The sequence below is a fragment of the Lithohypha guttulata genome (assembly GCF_036872675.1).
Source record: "Lithohypha guttulata strain CCFEE 5908 chromosome Unknown scaffold_2, whole genome shotgun sequence".
Taxonomy (NCBI): Eukaryota; Fungi; Ascomycota; class Eurotiomycetes; order Chaetothyriales; family Trichomeriaceae; genus Lithohypha; species Lithohypha guttulata.
In genome coordinates, this window is record NW_027042751.1 from 1,122,711 (window position 1) to 1,144,934 (window position 22,224).

Below are 22,224 nucleotides of genomic sequence, written 5' to 3' on the forward strand. Positions count from 1 at the left end.
GTAATGGAGTGGTAGCGTGCGGCTCTGTCTAAGCAGCTCGTGTGTGTTTGGACTCTGATTCTCGGTCCGATACAGGGCTTTTCGCTTTTGTTCGTGTGAGGATATTACGACAGGACTTACGGTCAGAGGGTGAGCATTTGGCTGTTGGTTTGTTGTGTAGGAGGTGGCTCTCTCAGTCGTGTATTGAGATGTACCAGGTCTTTTTGAAAGTTTAGCTGCTTGAATCTTTGCTCGGCCTCACTCTATAATCGGTCTCTTTGCACCACCAACAACAGTCACACCCAGGCTTTTCAGTGCTTCTGGATCAGTTGCTCGTACGATCGTCGCCAGGGGCAGCATAGGATTCTCCGCATTCACATTTGCAGCATCACGAGCAGACTGCTCAATAGCTTCCATCTCGCCTTTGCAGCTTGCATGGTCAAGCGGACACACAACAATAGGGTGATTGACCTCGATATCTTTGGCACCACCCAGATGGGCCTAATAGAATTAGCAAGGACAATGAGTAGAAGGGAAAAGGAGCATACCTTGCATTTCATATAGTACTCAACCTTGTACAGACCAGCTGTGGTAGTAAAGCTTTGTACTGCAAACTGTGGGTATCTGGCATGAGATCGTGGTAAGATGCCATTCTGATCACGCAAGTCCACTGATGGAAACATCAAACCAATATTGGTAAAATAGCCTGATTCTGGCATTTTGATCCCAACGACTTCGGTTTTCTTGGTTACCTGAGTACTCTTCCGCTGGGGTTCGTCACCTTCGTGGTTGTAAATGATTTCCTGTTCGATACTTATGGTGATCTTTTGTATTGTGACCTTTTTGGCCTTGTTCATCCAGTCTTGATTAGGCATTAATTTTATGTAGATGCTGACCGGATCCAATGGGCCATATGACCATCGTGGTAAAGATACTCCTAGAGTGACCAGATGATCTGACACTTTCTCAGATGCTTCCGGCCTGTTGTACATACCAAATGTGGACAGCGTGTCGTAGCGAACCATGGGTACTGGCCAGGCATATCTTTCTTGACTTCCTCCACTAAATCCAATCATTACCACTAGTTCGTAATAGGTCTCTGCAGTCCTTCTAGGTAGTACTATGCTTCCTGGCGGTACTCTTCGAGCGGTTTCCTGACCTCCACGACCGAAGGGGATAAAGATGACGAATGGCAGGTCCATCACCATAATATCTTCGTGGTCTCTTCCGGCCTGACATCGGAACAATAGCATTTCTTTTCCAACAGTCTCGGTAGACTCTTTGCGCGGAGCCGCCAGGTGTTTCTTCGTAACAGAGTCGGCATGAGGATGTATAGATTCTCTTCGCTGTAGGGATATGGTGACTATGCTCACTTTGACTGGCGCTGTAACGCCCTTGTCTGGTCTGACTTCAACAGTACCTTCTATTCGAGGCTGACAAACACATGTTAGTGCTCATGGCCTATAGAGAAGCCAGAATAGGGGAATGCAGCTCACCAATGTCGCAGATATCCCTGGATAGCCTACAAGGAAGTTTGTATTTGGTCTACCCGTAATTCGCACGAATGCGCTCATCTTTCGAGGCAATTGTGTTGTCGCCCTATGCGGGTCGCATGGAGCTGAGCCTTACGAGCAGGAGGGGCGACAACTAAATGGGAGCGAGGTCTGCGTGCTATACGACAGCAAAGGGACAGTAACAGGCTCCTCTGGCGCCTTTGGATGCCCATAGAGAAACGAGTTCATCAAAGTAGCTGCCAAATCAGCTTGGGGCGCATGGACAAGACAGTCTTTGTTCGTGTGGATGGCCTGGTCCGGACGATTAATGGCGTTTGACCCTTTGTGTTTTGTAGGTACGAATGGTTTAGGGATCTTAAAGTGGGACTATCTCGTTGCTGAAGTACGTGAAGGTTAGGAATACTATCGGTGAGAATGAGCACCGTTGAACACAATGTGTGATTGTTACGAATGACCAGGAAATGACTTGTTGGTCAGCTTCGTTGGTCGGACTTGCAACAGGCGCCAAATGCCTGCTGCGGTGATCCCACTCCACACCTGCTCTGCCGGTGTGGCCTCTATTGCTTAGCCCCCAAACATGCACCCCACCATAAACCCATAAGGTGCACGATCTTCACAGAGCTCATGCTTGAGGTCCGATTGAACACGTGTAGAGACTTCTGTCGTTCCGGCTCCTCAATTTCGCTCAAATCGTCCTTAGGCGTTCATTGTACCTTGGCCTCCGAATGTGCTTCAATGTCACTGCTCTGGCCCCATAGGGACGAACCTAACGGTTTTACGAGCATCATCGTGCACAACTCCTTATGGTCAGCATTCGTACCCTGTGTTGATTTCCCCTTTGTTGCTCGTATCAAGTCCGCAGTTTAAGCATAGAGTCGATTCAGCCTTGTTTCTCTTATGTCTGACTGATCCACGGAAGTGATGTTGTCTTGTTTCGTATATCGCAAAGCATGTCTTGGACTTCTTCGGTCAAGCCGATCCTTCGCAAGTTCGGTCCATGTAATAGCCAGAATATACGCTACAACCAAAGGCCTAGCTTGCCAATGGATTGGCATGTATTGTCACGCTCTTCAATACGACCTTTTCAGACTTCGGCCTGTACTTCTTGTCCACTTCAATCGACTCTAACCTCTCTAGTGTACCACCCTCTTCAGCACCATCTATTACCTTGCCGAAAATTGTATTCTTCCCGTCTAGATGAGGCGTGTCCTTGAGAGTGATGAAGAACTGGCTTCCGTTCGTGCCTGGACCTTTGTTGGCCATGGACACAACTCCTCTCATATTATGTCGCAAAGCAGGAATCCTGATCTCGTCCTCGAAGTAGTCATTCCAGATCGAAACACCACCTTTTTGTACTGGATGCTCTTCTGTATTTTCAGGAGATTGCGAAGTGTCTCCTCCTTGTACCATAAAATCAGGTACTAGCCTGTGGAAAGGAGTTTCATCGTATGCGCCGGAAGCACAAAGAGCGAGGAAGTTCTCTGCCGCTTTTGGTGTGGTCTCGATATAGACTTCGATTTTGATGTCGCCATGAGAAGTGTGTAACTATCAAGTTCAGTGCTTGAGCCACAAAAAGTCGAGGTGCTTGACTTACTGTGACCGACATGGTATGCTACAGAGTAAGTGCTCCGACTTTTGAGACTGCACCGGGACTTTTGTTGCAAGATCGTCCATCTTATCGCCTAGCGCGTTTTTAAAAGCGTTGCCCGCATGACTTCGCTCCACTAAGTCTCCTCGTTTTTGTGTACAACTCGTTCGCGCAAGTCGAAACTGTATCGCCAGCTGGTACTGCCGGCTAAATCATGAATAGCAGAGCTTCCATCTTCGTGTGGTGGAGATGTTACAAGAAGCTCATGCAGCACACTTGATGTGCCTGGACCTCGCTTGGAGAAGTCTCTCCTCCAAGCAGTTGATTGTCCCTCACATCTTCAGCTAATTACAGATTCATAACTCGTGGATTATGTTGTCCTTGGAGGACAATGTCCGTATGGACGGAGATCTGCGTCACTCACTTCTCTATCTGCCGAGTGTTCCAGTAGTAAGTCAGAAGATGACTTGCATTCTTGCTTGCAAGGAGCAGTTCAACGTTCAAGGTCAACGTATAGAGATCTAGCTAAAGCAACATAATACTTTCCAAGATGGCAGGCGCAGACTATAGAGAGATCTCAGCCATTGCACACAAGAGACGAGCAGCTAACATTAGTGCCTACTACCAAGTCCCAGACATCGACCTAAATACTTTGCCCAACAATCTGACGGAATATGCTCTCAAGTCTGGCTACTACGACCCTCGTGAGCTAGAGATACTCGAATCCGATGCAACAAAAATCGTTCGGAACATTGCAGATCAACAATGGACGTCCTTGGAAGTTGCAAAGGCATTCTGCAAGGCCTCTGCATATGCCCAAGCATTCACCAACTGCTTGACTGAGACGTTGTATCAGGAGGCTCTGGAACGAGCCCAGTCTCTCGATGAACACTTAGCACGAACAGGAAAGCCAGTCGGCCCGTTGCATGGACTTCCTATAAGTCTGAAGGACAACTTCATTGTCGCTCCACATCCGGCCTCGATTGGCCTAGCAGCGTATGCAAATGAGCCAACAACGAAAGACACTGTCATCGTCACTATTCTGCGTGATCTGGGTGCTGTATTCTACACCAAAACGACAACGCCAACAGCTATGATGATGGCTGAGACTGTCAATAATGTATGGGGCGAGACCATAAATCCGTTGCACAAGGCGCTCACTCCTGGAGGCTCGAGCGGTGGTGAAGGTGCTTTACTAGCTTTTCACGCTTCTCCAATAGGTATTGGTACTGACATTGGCGGAAGCGTTAGTAAGTCTCAACTTTCACTTCTTCAATCACGACTTCCTAATCTTCACCAGGAATACCGGCTGCATGGTGCCACCTCTATGGTCTAAAGCCATCCTTCGGCCGCTTCCCCGTCGCAGGCAGCAAGCCATCAATCCCCGGCCAAGAATTCATCCTCGCCGTCAACGGCCCCATGTCCCGCTCCCTCTCCTCTCTAAAACTCTACTGCTCCTCCATCCTCTCCGACCAAGTATCACCCTGGCTCCTCGAGCACAAATCCCTCCCCATCCCCTGGCGCCACAACATCGTTCAACCCCCAAATCGTCCCCTCCGAATCGGCTTCATAGGCCCCCACGACAATCTCGTGCACGTCCAACCCCCCGTCCTCCGCGCCCTAACCCAAACACAATCAGCCCTCTCCACCTCCGGCCACGAAATCGTCCCCTTTGCCCCAACCCTCCACCCAATCATCATCAAAAACCTCATCGCGTCATTCTACGACCTCGGCGGCACAGCCATAACTTCCCTCCTTGAACCGCACAACGAACCCGTCTTCCCTTCAATGCAGGGGTACACCATGGCCGCCAAAGCCGAACTCACCGTATCTCAGATGCGCGCAAAAGTCATCCAGCGCAATGAACTCCAACAAGCGTATCTCGACGCGTGGAACGCGACAGCAGACGGGAACAAACCGCCCATGGACGCCATCATCATGGCCGTAAGTCCCTGGGCCGCGCCTCGACTAGGTGGATGGCAGGCGACGCCCTACGTCGGCTATACAGGTGTAGCCAACTTCCTCGATTTCTGCGCTTGTACGTTTCCTGTTACGTTTGTGGACAAGGAGGTGGATAGGGCGGTTGATATGCGGGAATTTGAGGGGAGGGCGTTGAGTGAGATGGATGGGAAGATACAGGCGGACTATGATGCTGAGTTCTACCATGGCGCGCCTGTGAGCTTGCAGGTGATGGGGAAGCGACTTGAGGAGGAGAAGGTTTTGGAGATTGTTGAGGTTGTTGTGAGCGTGTTGAAGGAGCAGGGTGTTAGGTAGTCATGTAGGAATGCTGAGAGATACATACACAGGTAACATGCCACGATCGACTAAATCAAGCTCATCGAGCAGCAATGCGATCCGAATCTACGCCTGTTTTCAATAGTTAAGTCGTGTATTCGCATTACTATATCAGTCGCTAACTAGCAAATATCCACGCTCGCAATGCAACAAATAAATCTAATATTACAGTTTGACCGCAACTTGCAGTAGTAGCAGCCCACCAGAAACATGCCAGTTGTATCCAGTCTGGTGCTGTTCAGCTAGTAGTAGGCCATAATCCAATCTTTTGTGTTTCGTAGCCAGTCTGATGCATGGCACCAAGACTGTTCTGCTCTTCGTCATGCTGTGCATTCTGCTGCTCAGGACTCGTCTCATCGTCCCATTAGGCCATACTGGCCACAGAGCCGCTTCTTTCTTCTAAATGCACAAGGTATCCAGAAAACAAAAATTAGTACTCTAACACACAAGTAAAATGAAGCCAGCGCAGCTGATCAGCGAACAGGTAGTCGTTGAATCAGCAGAGGACAACGATCAACGGTCCGTCAATCAATGCGAAGCAGTAGCTCCTCGAACTCAATGTAACCTGCTCAATGCGCCGACCTCATGTTGTGCTCCAAACAAGAATATCGATCACCACCTTATACTCCATACTCGCTGCGTTGAACGAGTATAAAACGATGAGAGGAGATAGGAAATGAGTGAGCACTGTATTGTACTCAATACGCTGTCCCAACCTCCATCATTGGCTGGGCAGTCATTTGTGCCATGTCTGGCATCAAATCAGGATTGATTTCGTCCATGTATCCGACAAGTGCTTGCGAGTGCAACTTAAAGGATTCTCCTAAGGTCTTGGCAATGCCGAAAACAACAACGCCTCCGTCCAACATAGTGCCCCAGACTCGAGCTACAGTAGAGCTCAGCCGCGAACCGTTGGCGTCGACAGCGTCATCATCGAACAGGCCTCTGACTTTGATATACATCTGCATCTCTTCATCAGTTGCCTCTATGTCATCGTGTTCAATGCGGTAGAGCCACAAGCTCAGTATGGTGATGAGTTCTAGCCCACAAAGAGGATGTTCGATGCTCCAATTTGTAGCGGAAGTTTTGGTGACCCAGTTTATGCCTTGCATGGCCACGATCTCCATGCATTCGTAGCACTGCTCGATGACCTTGACCATTTCTTTAGTGCGCTTGACGCTTTCTCGTGCATTGGTCATGGCTGCTGCGATCTCATAAGCATTGTGGTAGCGAAGTGCTTCTTGAACGTCTTTTAGGTCCACCTCTAGGAATGCTCTCGTGTTTCTGTAAACAGCCATTGCGTTGAAAATCAAGGGATGACTTTTGTGCGGAGTAGTCAGCGGCACTACTACCGTCTCCGGCTCACATAGATCCAGCGACCGTTCCCAGGTTTCCAGAGCAATTCGTATCTTCCATTCGAGAACGACGTCTTGCAACGACTCAAAGCTTCGACGTAAATTCCACACTTCCAAGTAGAGTGCATTTATCATGACCCGAGTTGCGAAGGCGCTGTAGCGGCAGGTCTCGCCCTGGAACAAACTATCGTGGGCTTCCTTTACTGTCACAATCAAGGAGGAGGCATAAGTCTCTTGCCATGCGTCTTCACTGTCCGGGTCCAGGTTCCACAAGCTCTCTGTTGATGGCAATGGTAGAGCCTCGAATTCGTTGAAACTGATGGCGGGCGTATGGTTGTAGGTCATGGTCAGCATACCGAAGAACAGATAGACTGCGAAATATGTTCTTCTAGACCCTTCTTCGTTAATCCACTGAGCGTGGGTGGGAGCGGCATGGCCTCTTCCTTCTGTACGTAGTTTGAGTTCGTATTTATTTCCGGCAACCATCTAATTGTTGTCAGCAATCTAGTAAAAGAGATAAAGAAAAGTACTCACATTGGCCAGTAGGCTCTTGATCGAACATGCCCATTCGAGCCCGGTCGCGCCTCCGCTCCAGCTTTCAAACAACATGTTCAGCAAAGTGCTTTGCATTGTCCATAAAGGACATTTCCTGGAATCAAAGTTCTCCTTGTTTTGGAGAAACTGATTTACGAGCTTCTTCGAGCCATTGTGTAACCGGTATGCTTGCTCTGTGTCGAAGTTGTAGAGCGATCCAATCGACAAGACTGCTAGAAGTAGGGCAGGCTCCGTCTTGCCAGGTCTGAAAGAAGTCGGATGCAGGAAGGGCAGATGGTGATGGAATAGATTGAAGTAAGTCGATAGGTAAAGGTTGATATAAGCAAGGTTCGGCAGGGGCAAATCACTGCCTATATAATTAGCGATTTTCTCTCTTTCAGCCTCGGTCGACATCTGAGGAGCTCTCGGAAGTGTCAATGCCTGGCTTGGTCCGGGAGAACGTCGATAGTTGACAGGTGATACAGGCCCGGTCATGGAAGGAAAGGGTGACAAGCCGTTTGGTGTTGGCGAGCCCGAGACTGGAAAAGTGTCAGCTAAGGTCGGAAAATTCTGTGCTGTCGAAGTGCCTATGGAGTTTTGTCTTTCCATAATGGCTGGCAATGTTGTCTGATTCGTCTGAAAGGAGCCTATGTTGCCGAACGACGGCTGTTGGGAGAGATTGTCCTGGGAAGATACGTCGGAGATGAGTGAGTGAGCTTTTTGCTGTGCTGGATTTGTGGGCATAAAAGCGTCCCAGGTTAGATGAGGAATCGAGGAAGCGCCGGAGAGGAAGTCTGAGGTTTCGAGGACGGAGCTTCGATCAGGCGAGAAGTCGGGGAGGGAGCCTTCGGCGTTGTGAAGGTGGCTGTTCGCCGCCGCTGCTGCTGCCGCTTTGTGTTGGAAGTCTGTCATCAACATGGCAGCAGTTTCAAGGTCAAGCATACCATCGCTGCTGGCCTCTATCTGCTCCAACGTGCCCTGATCAATGGATATGGTCGGCTTTGACGAAACCGCTGCTGCAGTAGACGAAGCCGTTGAGGGCTGTTGCTTGTTCTGGTTCTTCTTACGGCTCTCGGGTTGAAGAGGCTCGCCCAGGTTGTCTTTGGCGTGAACAGTTCGATCGTGCCGTAGGAGCAGGTCGCGCCGTACAAAGGTCGACCGGCATTTCTGGCATTTGAATGGTCTCTCCTTGGTATCTGTTGTTGAGGAAGATTAAGTCAGCATACATATCCTGAGATGATGTGGAGGGGGAGGGGCATATGTTGGTGGGGAGGTGGCATGAAGACAGCCCACGTCTTAGTGCGGTTTCTTTGGTAAGATTTTGGGTGGACGGGCTTCAGCAACGCAGGATCTGTGTCGACTCGGGAATCACTTACGACTTCGCTCGTGCCTGCTCCTATGTTCGCTTCGACTGAATGCGCGATTGCAATACTGGCATTTATACTTCTTTTCAGGCGCGCTCACTGCCTTTCGAGGAGAGGTGGTCGCCGCAGCCACATCTGTTGCCATCTTTCATCAACGACAGTGGCGGACGTCGATAATAAAGTGTCACAATTCCTCCGACCAACCATCCGCCTCTCGCTTGATTTCAAAGAAGGAAAATATAGGGAGGGATGTTGTTCTCATGCTGATCTTCTCCAGGTTGGCGCAAGGAAAGTGCACTTGGACGCGCAGTTGCCGCTTGATAAATGATCACGTGAAGAATTGGAGTGCGTTTTGCAGCACTCAGGCTCGTCAAGGAGGTCGTCGAAGATGAATCGACTGCGATCTCTGAGATGCAGTTTTGTCACTGTTGCGCAGTTTGTTGGAGGGATGAAAGGAGGGGAGAATGATACGAGAGCAGAGGGGCGGCTTCAGAGGTGTCCAAACAGGCCCGAGCCCCGTGGCACTAATTAGCCATCGACATCTTGAATGTGCCACTACTAACGAGCGTCTCCGTTACGACTCAGCGCCGCTCGCTCCTCCTTTGCCAGATTTCTGGTCCATCCGAACATCTACAAGCTAGTGCGCTTCGAGAAGTTTTGCTGGTCATCTCTCTTCACATCACTCTGTCGAAGTAGTCCATCATTCGTCAGACACGCACCAATTGCAACCATCTCCAGGCCTATGATGAATCTCTGCTGCGTTCAAGCACACAAGCTGATTGGATTCTAGTCACCGGACAAGCATTCAACCACGTCAGGAATTTAGAACTACTGCGATGAATGTGAGGCAACAGTGTCCACTTTTGGTCTCAAGAGCTCCCAACCTCTCCCTTGCAGCTCCATCGCTCTTAACTCGCAACGGTCCTTCCGAACACTTGCCTTGTTCTTGCTGCACGACCACGTGTCATTCTGCTGCCTCGCGACATGCTAGAGGATTATCTGATACTGCTGCCGTCGAATTCGATTCGTGGCTTTTTGCCCAATATCCTTCAGAGCACTCTGTCTTGTCAAAGTCGAGCTTCGGAAGACTAGGTCACGAATATCCCAGTGTTAAGGTCGAAAATTGCTTGTTCCCGCATTCTCCTGTTCCAAGTGGATTAAATCATATCCATCCTTGCGCGCTATCTCGTTCCGCGAAACTGTGGACCTCAACGGATCTCCACAATCCATGAGCTACTTGTACAGCTTCAGGTTGATGCACTTTCTGGCTTCCGATCTCAAGAAACGTGAGCATTGCAATTTCGGGAGCTCATTTCAGCCAGTTGTTACCACAATCATTACCCCGCTGTCGAGTGTTTGCCTGTTTGCAACGAACACAACTTGAATCATCGCTGTTTAGGGGCTCACGTATGGGCTGTGACGAAAGATGTGGTGCCATGGGCAAGTTTATACATGTTCAGTGTTGTGCATCGAGCTACAGTTGGCTTGTCGAGATCGCGTCATTACTCACAACAACGTACCTGGCGGTCACCACACCGCTTTGATAAGAAGCGGTCCTCGACTGAACCTTGACAAGCCTTGACAATGTCTGTAAGGGAGATACATATACTCGTCGCTCACCGTCACTCTGAACCGTCCATCGTAACCTCACAGCGACATGGGTACCTCAATTGACGTTACTTCAGCAGATGTTAAACTTGCAACGAATGTATCCATTTCCCGAAAAGCCGATGTCACGGCTTATGGGGCTCGCGGCTTCATTTCCTAGAAATCTCCATTACAGCTCGATTTCCTGCAGTAGGTTCTTGAGATGAATTCTTCATGCAGTCTCGTCACGTGCAATGTTGGTCTACAGTCTGTCGAACATACAATATGTTTGTCGACAAGGTAAGTATTGTTTACGCCAACTGCGAATTCAATATGTAAAATAGTTCGTACTCGATCACCACGGTCACTTGCGTGGTCGTACAACCTGAAGGGTTGTGTTCGGTGGGTTGCTAATATGCTCAGCCTCGATGGTAAACAGCAGCGAGGACTGGCTTTATCTTTGACCTGGCTTGTTAATCATGCGTGAATGATAGTGTAATATATGTTGGCACAAACGTATGGACGAAGCAGCAAGCCACTTACTTGGAAGGGAAAAGAACCAGGCAAACTGCTCGCCCTTCACACAGACATACAAACAATATCTCGTAGATAAAAGCCCAATTTGATTTACCGGGAATGACTGTGCATCTCAGAATGCCCTCCTTGAACGAAGCATTCCTCCTCTTGTTCATCTCTAGACTCATATCCATCTTCACGATATTCAGCAGAATTATTCCCTTCTTGTTAGATCCTTCTTCAGGCAGTGATATGTGTGCTAAGATGAATTGATCGGTGATGCATCACATCCAAGATATTTCAGCCACTAACGCCAGTCTGGGGGTATATAGATGTCCCATCTGTGCTGTTCCATTACAAGGCCGTATGCTTGTTGTATTTCTTCGTAATTATGATAAGATATAGAAAATCGATTTAGATCAAATGCACTGTTTGGATTTCCTTGCGGCTAAGGTTCCGCAAAGCACTGCGAGTGCTGGAATACTTACTGCAACATCAAAGACTCTTGCATTCCACCATGAATTGCCGCATTAAGGTGGGGATTTCATGTCCATGATTACAGGTCGTTCAAATATGGTATTGCACACGGAGACGCGCGACCTCAAAGGTTGGGTAGCGTCTTTGTGCTCTCAACCACGCACGACATGAATAGGCCAAGTCAATGCTGACTGGTGGTTCATTTTCCTCTCGCTGGCCGATACAGTTACTCTCAAGCCGCGTATTGGTTGGTCTCGATACACACGAGTACAAGACGCCCAATCCTCATTCGCCAATCTGCGAATCAGGAAGCACCACTTTCGCGTGTCGGCGGCTAAACAGAAGAAGAACCGAACGTCTTCCAGGAACGATCCACCACTTGACAAGCTGCCACTTTCGCAACTATCGTCGTCGTCCCACTCAAGTCATGCGTCCTATGGCCTGGTAATAGGTCATATTGGGTGACGACTTTTTCATCAAGGTATCGCATTGCCTATATCGGCCGAGTTCGAGCATGCGCTATGCTACGCGCAAATCTTCGTGAAACACTCTTGCCGAGATCTTTCCTTAAGCAAAGCAGCGCCTGATAGAGACATGTCCGCAGGCCGGAACGGTGGCCATGCTTCCCTCTCTGCCCGACGGGATCTGAAAGGCCCAACTCATCTAGCAACTGCCTTTCAGTATGACGAACTTCCTGGCCATGGACGTTCGCAGACCTCCCCTCCCTATACAGGCCTACACAGTCTATCTCCAAGAAGAAGGGCCGCACAGATGGCTGGAATGAATGGTTACAACGCCAGCACCGACCTTCCTCCTCCTCCGTACGTTCGAGCGCTCTACAACTACGAGGCCGATGACCCTACCAGCTTAAGCTTTCAGCAGGGAGATATCATACAAGTTATTACACAATTAGAGAGTGGGTGGTGGGACGGTATAATTGACGATGTGCGCGGCTGGTTTCCGAGCAATTACTGTACCGTCATTGATCCTGACAACCCGGATGCTACTGGTGGCCCAGACGAGTCTGAGATGAGTGAACAGTCTGGTACAGAGGAAGATTACGATGACGAGGACGATTCTGATGCTCAGACTCAAGATGAAGATGACTCAGATCTGCCCATCGAGGGTACAGGCTCGAATTCTCAAGAGGAGGCTGGATTCTGGATTCCTCAAGCCACTGCTGACGGTCGTCTCTTTTACTTCAATACCCGTACAGGCGTCTCGCGCAGAGAGTTGCCTCTGGAGACTCCCCCAATTGGCGACGATCTTCCACCAGATTCGAGCAATTTTCATATACCTGCACAAACCAGACCTCCACCTGAGATGATGGCTGGAGGATATCACAACGAAGAGGACTACGATGGCTCTTCCTCCGAGCTAGATACCGAAACAGTTCGCAAACCGAAAAGGTCCGACATTCTTCCTGCTCATCTCACTACGACGATGCCGCCAAATGGTATCACTTCAACATCCTTCTCAGTACCAATACACCGATACTCGAGAAGCTCTGGCGTGCCGCGCCATTTCAGCGACAACCCAATCACTACTGTCACGACGTGGGAGAGCTTGGTCGAAAATATGCGTACTGCTATTCAGGCATATCGTGCTGCTATCCATCAAGGCGAACGCGCTGAATATGTCAGACGAGCTGAGGATATCTCTGATCACCTCAGAATGCTTCTTGCAGCTGGATCAGGAACTACTGACAATCACTCAGGAAATCCGTCCATAATTTCAACCAACAAAGCCCTCTATCCACATTTCAGAGAGATGATGTCCAAATATTCAAAGTTGGTCCTGTCGTCCCACATTGCAGCCGCCGACTGGCCAGTTCCAGAAACTGGGGCAAAATGTTTGCAAGAGGCTGATGGTGTCATGCACGGTGTCTATGGATTCGTCGAGGTGGCTAGGCAGCAAAGAGGCGACGATATACCTCGTCTGGTTCCTGGATTTGTGGCTGGTAGCTCGCTCGGTGGTTATTGGCAGGACAACAATATTGATGACCAGTCTATACACGAAGGGAGTTCATTCATCCACCAGAGTGAGGATGACGTTCGCTCAAAACCTGGCGTACCACTCGACGCTTTGTCTTTGCGCAGCGTAGAGGAGGCACGTTTCTCTCTCTTGAATAGCTTACAACGACTCGAAGACCAACTGCAGTATAGCGAGAGGATCGTCACACCAATGAGACAAGCCGAAATTGGGGATAATGTTTGTATGGGTTGTGGAGCTTTAATCGAATATTTCAGGCCGTGGATTGCTCTAGTCGAGTCAATTGACCTTGGCAAGGTTGGAAATATCTTGCAGAAACCACTACTTCTCGACTTTGGTAACCAGAAACAGAAGGTGTACGACTCTATCGGAGAACTAGTAGCCGCTTGTCAAGCAATCACTGCGCCCTTGCCTGATGAATGGGCCGAGCTCCGAGACGAGTCACTGGACACAAGATTGTCAGCCGTGCGCTCAGTCTGTAAGCAATTTGACACCCACGTTTCGCAAATCAACTACTCACTGCAACTTCTCGAATCTTCTGTGACCGCGGCAGTCACTACATCGAAAAAGGATCATCGAAACACAGCACCTACTGATGCCTTGCAGGTTAATGCCCAGCGTCTGAATGAAAGACCACATTTGGCTGATATAGGCCATTCGAACTCCTACAGTGCTGGACAAGACACCACAGATTTCAAACGGCCACCGAAGAAGGACAAAGCGAGGGAGTTCTTCGGCCAGGTGCCTCCTCTGCTGAATGACGAGAATAGTCAAGGACGTGTCAGCGACCAAAGACCGTGGTTCTTACAAATGGAACACGAGAACGAAGTGCACCGAGACTTCAGGACCAACCCTCCGCAAGTGAAAAGTGGAACTCTCGCAGGGCTTGTGGAACAGTTGACGAGGCACGATCGGCCAGATCCAACATTCAATGCTACTTTTCTCTTGACTTACAGGTCCTTCATAACAGCTTCTGAGTTGTTCGAATTTCTGATCAGTCGGTTCAATACCCAGCCACCTCCGGATTTGACACGTGACGAGCTTCTCATCTGGGAAGAGCAGAAACAGAAGCCTGTCAGATTTCGAGTTGTGAACATCCTCAAAATGTGGATAGAGCACTACTGGATGGAGGGGAACGATGCAGAAAGTCAGCAATTACTTGAACGTATGAATGTTTTTGCACGGAACACGGTGACGAACGCTAAGATCCCTGGTGGCGCCCCTTTGGCCACAGTCGTAGAACAACGGTTGAAAGGTCAGGATACATCAGCAAAGAAGCTTGTCCTGACATTGACTGGGAATGCGCCAACACCAATCCTGCCGAAGAATATGAAAAAACTCAAATTCGACTCTATTGACCCAATGGAGTTTGCTAGACAGTTAACGATTGTGGAGTCCAGGCTGTATGGTCGAATCAAGCCTGTTGAGTGCCTAGAGAAAATCTGGGAGAAGAAGGACAACGACGAGGCAGGAGATCGTGCGCCCAACGTTCGAGCTCTAATATTGCATTCCAACCAGGTAACTAATTGTGTTGCCGAGATGATTTTAGCGCACAGCGAGGTCAAGAAAAGAGTGAATGTGATCAAACATTACATACAAATTGCCGACGTAAGTCCTGCAGCCACCTTTCTAAAGTTCTAAACTAACCTTTGCAGCGGTGTCGAGCCTTGAATAATTTCTCCTCCTTGACCGCCATCATATCCGCCTTGGGCACCGCACCTGTACTCCGTCTCAATCGAACTTGGGCAGCCATGCCAGCTAAAACGAAAGATCTTCTAGAAAGCATGCGGACTCTTATCGCCAGCACGAAGAACTTCAGCCGATATAGAGAGGCTCTGAATACAGCCCAGGCACCATGCATTCCCTTCCTTGGTGTCTATCTGACAGACCTGACATTTATAGAAGATGGCATCGCTTCAGTGGTCAAGAACACAGAATTGATCAACTTTACGAAACGGACAAAGACTGCTGAGGTAATTCGAGATATACAGCAATATCAAAATGTGCCTTACAACTTGACCGAAGTCCCTGAGCTGAAGGAATGGATCTTGGACAATATGCGAACCGCGTCTGATGTACATGAGATGTACAACAAAAGTCTAGCAATCGAGCCGCGAGAACGCGAAGAGGAGAAGATCGCCCGGTTACTGTCAGAATCTGGTTTCCTCTGAGAGTTTCCATTAACTGGAAATTTGAAACTATATGGGATGCATTAATTAGGTGACACGAAATTTCGACTATGCATCTTGGACATCTATTTTTCGCATTTGGTGGCCTGATTCAGATCGACCTTCTGTTCTCTGGTGGCCTTTTGGCTGGTACAAAGGTTACAAAACGTTTTAGCGAGGTATGAATGATGATCTAATGAACCAATCAAGCATAGTATCTACTATTGACAGGTAGCACAAGAACTCCACCAAGTCAAGTCAGGTGCACAAAACTATTGAAGTCTTCTCAACATTTGAGCTACATACAGATTAAGAAATTATGACTTCAGACAATGCGTTGGCAAAGAGGTAGGTTTCACACTACTCACCAAGTTCTTTCGTAAGTGCACCAAACGTGGTAGAGAGTTCTGACTCGTATCAGTTTTGATGCAGCCCTGTTGAGGATGTTTTGCGGGCTGGCTTTCCATTGCCGGGTGTCCTTGGCAAGAAAAGAAGACTCACAGGCAGCTGTGTATGCTTAACCAGTGTTTGATCACTGGCGCGACTGAACACCGCACACCTCAATGACTGTCGTACAAGGTCTACCTCTTCCCTTCTGCTTTTGGTGCAAACCCCGGCTACACACTCATGCATGTCTTTCCATGCATGTAACCGTCGGTCGTGATTGTCGACGTGCACATGGCTCTGCACATTCCAGTTCAGGTGAACACGGCTATTGCGACATCCTCTAAACTCCTCATACCCGAAGCCATACGTCGACCTGTCGTGTCTTGAATTGGTCTGCCATGTACAGCGGACATTGCGAAATAGACATTTTCGCCTTCCGAGATTTGTTGCAAAGTCCATCTATCATGCAGACCTCGCTTCTTCAGGAAGCAGTATCACATCCTGTCCATCTTGTCGCCCCCATTCGTTCCTGGTCTTGCGATGGCCTTTCCCCTGACAAGAGAACATTCACGCAGTCATCAACCTCTGTTGGTGGTTGTCAGCTCCCAATTGTGCCCCATAGTCTTGGCTAATTGGCAACTCATCTCTTGCATGCGAGGGATCCTTCACCACGGCTATACCGGTCTCCATTTTGCTGGACCTAAGAAGTACATCAATCCTTCTGGTTCCTCATTTCCTATCCGTGTCCTTGCCGCCCTGCCGGAAAGCCCAAGCGACGATGACTCTCAACACAACAAAGGACATATGACTTCTGAAGTGCCCCTCAGCCCTTGTTTATGCTAAAAGTTCCTTCCAGAACTGAGACTTGTGTTCCAAGTCGTAACTTCCCACTTCTGTGACACTGCCGAGACTTCCTGCTTTGTGATCGCATTTCACGACATGGTGTACGACAAGTCGGGCCGCTCAAGCAGAACGTACGGCAACAGTGGTCCTGGAGCAGTACTCAATACGATCTGTTTCATCGGCATACCACTTGGCTTCCTCTTGATAGTGAACAGAGTATACTGGAGGTGGACAAAGGGTGTTCCAGGCAAGGATGATATTATAATCATCCTTGCGTGGGTGAGTTGTGCTTCAAGTCTGCTGCTGGGAAGTTGAGATGGCTAACAATTTTATAGGTCTTCTTAGGAGTCCTAGGCGCCATCCAGTATGTTGCCGTCGACTATGGCTATGGTCGACGTATTTCGGAGCTGACGCCAGACGAGGCCTCTGATGCTATTCGAGTAAGTTGCATTCACCGTTGCAACCAAGGTAGCGTTGAGGCTGACCTTGATATGTTCACAGATGTTCTATCTCTACCAGATCTTTTACAAACTTACTCTCAACCTGTCCAAGTTGTCTATCTTGACACTATATTTGCGCGTCTTCGACACCCGCGACTGGTTTGGCAAGATCACGAAATTTCTAATAGGTCTTGTGCTTATATTCAGCTTCTCAATCATGTAAGTGATTTCTTGGGCACATCAAGTCCTTTCTCAACCTGCAGGAATCCGCAGATTGTGTCTTTGTCAATTACTAAAGTTGTTAAAGCATTACAAACATATTCATATGCACTCCGATCTCTACATACTGGAATACCTCACTACCCGACGACTCTCCTATTCGAGTCGAGAAGTGCGTCAACATTCTCGGCTATTGGTACGCTTCCTCAATATACAACATTTTCAGCGAAGCTATAATGCTCTTTTCTGTACTCGTCCGTATTTGGACTTTACCCTCTCATTCTCAGCCTCCGATCCTACATTTCCGCCAGAAGGTGAACTTGACAGTGGTACTAGGTCTTGGTATTTTTACTCTTCTCACCTCGATCTTGCGGGTCACGACGCTCGATCAAGCTGCATCAGCTAAAGACATAACAGCTAGTACGCTACGCAGTACAACTTGGAGCAGCGCAGAAGCATGTCTAGGGCTTGCTGTGGCGAACCTGCCTATGCTCCGCCAATTGTTACGCTGGCGAGGCTGGTGCGGCAGGCATTGGTTCGGTAGCTCAGCAGATAGGAGTCGCACTCGCATTGACTCACATTCAAGGCGGCGCAGTGAGTTCACAGCCGCAGGAGCACGCAACGACAACAACAACAACGACAGCAATCTCAACTCGCAACGATCAGGGACGAACTCCCATCGTCCAACTACAGATAACATCCACGGTGGCATCACAGTAACACGCGACTTCCGTCTCGAAATCGTCGACAACGACGGCATCAGCGAAGACACCCCAGCCTCGGACATCGAAGCCCAAGCTTGCCGGCACATCGAGTTCTCCAATCAGTGCAAGTGGAGATCGAACTCCTGCTGCAGCTCACCCGCGAAGAGCCTCAAAGGCGTACCCCCGATCAACAGTACCGATATCAGCAGTGGTAGCGCAACACCGAGCATTGCCTCCACGCTACGATCTCCAACCGAACCTCTGTCCATAATACGCACCTCGACCGAACCCAACACCATAAGCAGCAGCACCAGTCTCGCAAGCTTGAGCACGAGATTGGGAACAATGACACCACTTTCCCCTGTCGGGAGTCTGCAGCTACAGCCTATGAGTGCTTGTCGCGTAAGAGAGGAAAGGCATGAATTGCCTTAGTACGGAACGAAGATATATTATGGCAAAGAGACAATTGCGATATTTCAGGATATGAAGTTGCATATATTCATCACATACACGCTGATTGCTCCAATCCAGGGAACCAGGGGTAAAGAGCGAAGAAATATACAATTAGACAACCATGGAGCAATAGTGATAAATTTCAAATGGGCGTCCTCCCGAGACATCCATTGTTGTTTACCTCGATACAGAAAACACACATCCTTTCATACCGAAGATTCCACACAAGCTGTAGTCGTGCTCTATAGAGACATCAGGTTTCCAAGGTCAGACTGCACCGGCTCAATAGGGTCTATATTATATAGATATTTGAGGATAGTCGAGAAATGGTAGAGATTGAAACATTGACTCCTGCATTGGCAAGCTACATCGACCTCTTTCAGTCATCGATCAACTTTCACTGTACTACTTTCATCACGTCGTCTCATGTCAATATCATAACGCTTCAAACAAAGTGCTTTCGCATCACAATGTCAGGACAGAAGGACAATCGTCGTCTTTACCTAGAATTTAACCCTTGCATTTTGTTTCACCATTCTACCCGCTTAACAAACAGAACGCCAGACATGCCTCCCTTCTGAGATGCAATGGCCATTGAAACATGATACGAATTTCTTTACTCCCAATGAGGCAGAGATTGTATGCAAATAGCTTACATGCTGACCTCGACACGACCTTCATTACCTGGGCCACCTTTAGCCAAAGTTGGGAGCAGGTAGGTGATATCATCCCAAGGATGTCTGTAAAGACCAGTTCGCAGCCTCTTCTGATCGAGGTAGTGTGCAATAAGACCAATAGATCGACCAAGAACGAATAGACCGTTAAGTACACCCATTCGAAGGTAATCCTCTGCTTCTTCAGGGGAGAAGGCACCGCAGTTCCGCATAAGATCAACAAAGCAGACAGCGATGCAACCGTCGACGTTCAAGATCAGGTTGTCCTTCTTCGAGGTGGTGACGGTCTCGACAGCAAGAGCATAGTCGAGCATCTTGTGAGAAGTGAAGTTCTTCTGGACGAACTCTTTGACAAGCTCGACACGGAGATCAGGGTTGTTTCGAGATTTGATTCTGTGGCCGATACCTGGGATGAGCTTGTTCTCCTTTCGCATGGTGTCAATAAATTCCCTTGGGCTCATGCCCTTGTCGAAGGCCTTTGTGAACTCTTCAGCAGCGCCGTCGAGAGCACCACCGAAACGAGTACCAATAGTCAGCAGACCAGCGACCAAGGAAGAGATCAGATCTTTGCCAGCACGTGTAGTGATGATGGTGTTCATGGCGCCAGACACGGCTGGACCGTGATCGGCGGTAAGCATAAGAACCATTTCCAGAAACTTGCTAGCGTGGATAGGCAATCTGCGTCGGAACCACAGCAGAGACATGACACCACCGATACCAATATCCTCTTTGAAAACATCTGAAATTGGCATACCAGCGTATAAGAGTTCTTGGCCTCTGTCGTCGGAGATGGTAGAGATGAAGGCAGCTGGCTTTCGGATGAGACCCAGTTCCTGAGCCCATGAGTAGTCCATTGGGATCTTGGGAACAACAGGTTCGGCAGCAGGTTTGATTGTGCCGTTCTTCACAAGCTTTTCGTACACAGACTTGAGCAGTTGCGGCATCTCCTCGAAAGTGTCTGGGACGAAGAAACCAGCCTCCTTCATAGATTGGTTCTTCACCACAGCAGTTTCGAGCTGAGAGTTGGCAGATGCACCAGCATGACCAAACTGTACCTCAGTCTTGAACATGCTAGCGCAGGTACCGATAGCCCACGCAACAATAGGCTTCGTAATGACGCCCTTCTTGACTGCCTCAATCACGCGGTACTCTTCAACGCCACCGACTTCACCGAGGAGAAGCAGGATCTTGCATTCTGGATCGGCTTGATATCTGAGTAGATGGTCAATGAAAGTTGTACCTGGGTACCGATCACCACCAATGGCAATACCCTCATAAACACCATCTGTGTTGTTGGCTACAATGTTGTTCAGCTCGTTGGACATACCACCAGACTTGGATACATATCCGACGGAGCCTTTTCTGTACAGCTTGGAGGCGACAATGTTGTCCATCATACCACCAGTGTTGCCAATCTTGAAGGCACCGGGCTTGATACCACCAACAGTAGCAGGACCGATAATCTCAATACCTCTCTCTTTTGCAGTGACCAAGATCTCTCGAGCTCGTCGCTCAGGTACACCTTCGGCGATGATGGCGATCGATCGTATCTGAGGGACATTCATAAGCTCCATGGTCGAGCTGTATACCGATCGCGAAGAGGCGAAGTTTACAATCGTGTCAACTTCAGGGTGTTTCTCGAAGGCCTTCTCTACTGACTGGTAGACAGGTAGAAGAGTTTCTGAGGTGCCCCAGTACATCTTACTGACGAACTGACCCCCGAAAGTATAGATGATACCAGCTACTGAGGGTGTCGATCTCTTGCAAATGAAATCGAAATCGAGCATACCCTGAACTGCCTTTGGCTGCATGCCACTGTCTCTTGTTAGGTACTGCATCTGGAGAGACGTGAAGGGTTTCTTACTAGACAAAGCACCTCGACTTGTTGTGGAAGAGGGCATGCTGCAGAGGGCTCATTACTCTAGAAGGAGCGTCAAATCTGCGGATGTTGTCGTTGGCTGACATAGGCGTCTCTGATTCTGGGGTATGTGTACCATTGACGGTAACCTTGGGCGCAGGGCCCAGCTGTGATGGCGCACTCATTGTGCTTGTGTTATACTCTGCAAGACCCATGATGTGTTAGCAGGCAAGTCGCTAAATTCGAATACAAAGTCGGTCTGGAGATGAATTGAAGAGGAAGTATGAAATGAAGTTGACTTACGGTCCTTCTGGTTGTGCTAAGCAACCGAATGTTGGGGTGAGGAGGCTGTTGAACACCACAGTCACGGATGCTGTGGATGGAACGGAGATTGTTGGATGTTCTGTAAACAACAGGATCTGGTAGCAGACTTCCAGATATTGGCAAGAGTGATCCTGCATCAAAAAGCTGAAGCAGTGACGAGGCTAAAAAGTATAGCGGAGACAGTCTACTGCCTCACGATTGTGGTGGGCGGTCACTGGCAAGGGGAAGGTGCAGTTGGATTTCTTAGCGTGAGATGGGAGAGTTCACAGTCCCGCACTGTCCCTGCCGACGGGCTTGTTGAGAGTCTTCTAAGTCCGCCCTAGCTTGTCTAGCTGCATCCTCACAGAAGGACGAGTCGAATAATAATACCAATAATAGCATAGCTCGACCCCAAGCCACGAGCTGAAGGCCCACTTCCAGGCACAATGCGTTATGGCCACCACCGATTCTCTGTTTCACCGCCCGAATATGGCTTCCGTACGATGATGCAGAACCACACGATAATTCGGAGTCCGAGTTCTTATCGATATGACCTGAACTGCCATCGCAGTAGCCCACTATTTTACGAGATACGATGCAGGCTGGGATGCAAAAGTGATAGTTCATCTGAAGATGGATATGTAATTTGTTCGTCGCAGCAATTGTGGATGCGTTTCTCGATTGTTGAGAGATGAGAAGCGCCGAATAGTGAAGATTTTTAGATTGTATTGCAGTTAATTCTCTCCAACCAGAAATCCAAGCAACAGAAAACGTATTCGAAATGCTACCAGATGCGTCATACACGCACAATTGAAACGCAACGAGGTTTGTTGACCGCCTGCCAGAAACAGCACCACAGAGTGACGGGTTCCGAGAAGGGTCTCCTAATTGGCTTTCAGGCCTGCAGCTTATGCCGGATGGAACGATTTCAATCCCGCATCTTCCTGCCCCAACGTGCTCCACTAACAAATTAG

At 48.9% G+C, this 22,224-nt stretch overlaps 7 protein-coding genes across 7 annotated transcripts; 3 read left to right on the forward strand and 4 right to left on the reverse strand.

Moving 5' to 3' along the window:
- Positions 1-237: 237 nt before the first annotated feature.
- Positions 238-1,553, reverse strand: LTR64_002524 (uncharacterized protein; the record flags this gene model as incomplete). The annotated part of the gene is made up of 3 exons (XM_064896894.1): positions 238-480; positions 528-1,412; positions 1,476-1,553. The coding sequence occupies 3 exons, from the start codon at positions 1,551-1,553 to the stop codon at positions 238-240; spliced, it is 1,206 nt and encodes a 401-aa protein (XP_064755844.1).
- Positions 1,554-2,525: 972 nt separating this feature from the next.
- Positions 2,526-3,099, reverse strand: CYP10 (Peptidyl-prolyl cis-trans isomerase cyp10; the record flags this gene model as incomplete). Its single annotated transcript, XM_064896895.1, has 2 exons — positions 2,526-3,038; positions 3,088-3,099. The coding sequence occupies 2 exons, from the start codon at positions 3,097-3,099 to the stop codon at positions 2,526-2,528; spliced, it is 525 nt and encodes a 174-aa protein (XP_064755845.1).
- Positions 3,100-3,631: 532 nt separating this feature from the next.
- Positions 3,632-5,355, forward strand: LTR64_002526 (uncharacterized protein; the record flags this gene model as incomplete). The annotated part of the gene is made up of 2 exons (XM_064896896.1): positions 3,632-4,331; positions 4,382-5,355. 2 exons carry the CDS (start codon positions 3,632-3,634, stop codon positions 5,353-5,355), a joined length of 1,674 nt encoding a protein of 557 aa, XP_064755846.1.
- A 719-nt stretch (positions 5,356-6,074) lies between these two features.
- LTR64_002527 (uncharacterized protein) lies at positions 6,075-8,774 on the reverse strand (the record flags this gene model as incomplete). The annotated part of the gene is made up of 3 exons (XM_064896897.1): positions 6,075-7,217; positions 7,266-8,461; positions 8,642-8,774. 3 exons carry the CDS (start codon positions 8,772-8,774, stop codon positions 6,075-6,077), a joined length of 2,472 nt encoding a protein of 823 aa, XP_064755847.1.
- A 3,206-nt stretch (positions 8,775-11,980) lies between these two features.
- CDC25 (cell division cycle-related protein) lies at positions 11,981-15,372 on the forward strand (the record flags this gene model as incomplete). Its single annotated transcript, XM_064896898.1, has 2 exons — positions 11,981-14,809; positions 14,857-15,372. The coding sequence occupies 2 exons, from the start codon at positions 11,981-11,983 to the stop codon at positions 15,370-15,372; spliced, it is 3,345 nt and encodes a 1,114-aa protein (XP_064755848.1).
- A 1,323-nt stretch (positions 15,373-16,695) lies between these two features.
- Positions 16,696-17,262, forward strand: LTR64_002529 (uncharacterized protein; the record flags this gene model as incomplete). The annotated part of the gene is made up of 3 exons (XM_064896899.1): positions 16,696-16,878; positions 16,935-17,039; positions 17,101-17,262. 3 exons carry the CDS (start codon positions 16,696-16,698, stop codon positions 17,260-17,262), a joined length of 450 nt encoding a protein of 149 aa, XP_064755849.1.
- A 1,805-nt stretch (positions 17,263-19,067) lies between these two features.
- acl1 (ATP citrate lyase subunit 1) lies at positions 19,068-21,132 on the reverse strand (the record flags this gene model as incomplete). The annotated part of the gene is made up of 2 exons (XM_064896900.1): positions 19,068-20,904; positions 20,954-21,132. 2 exons carry the CDS (start codon positions 21,130-21,132, stop codon positions 19,068-19,070), a joined length of 2,016 nt encoding a protein of 671 aa, XP_064755850.1.
- Between the last annotated feature and the right edge of the window lie 1,092 nt (positions 21,133-22,224).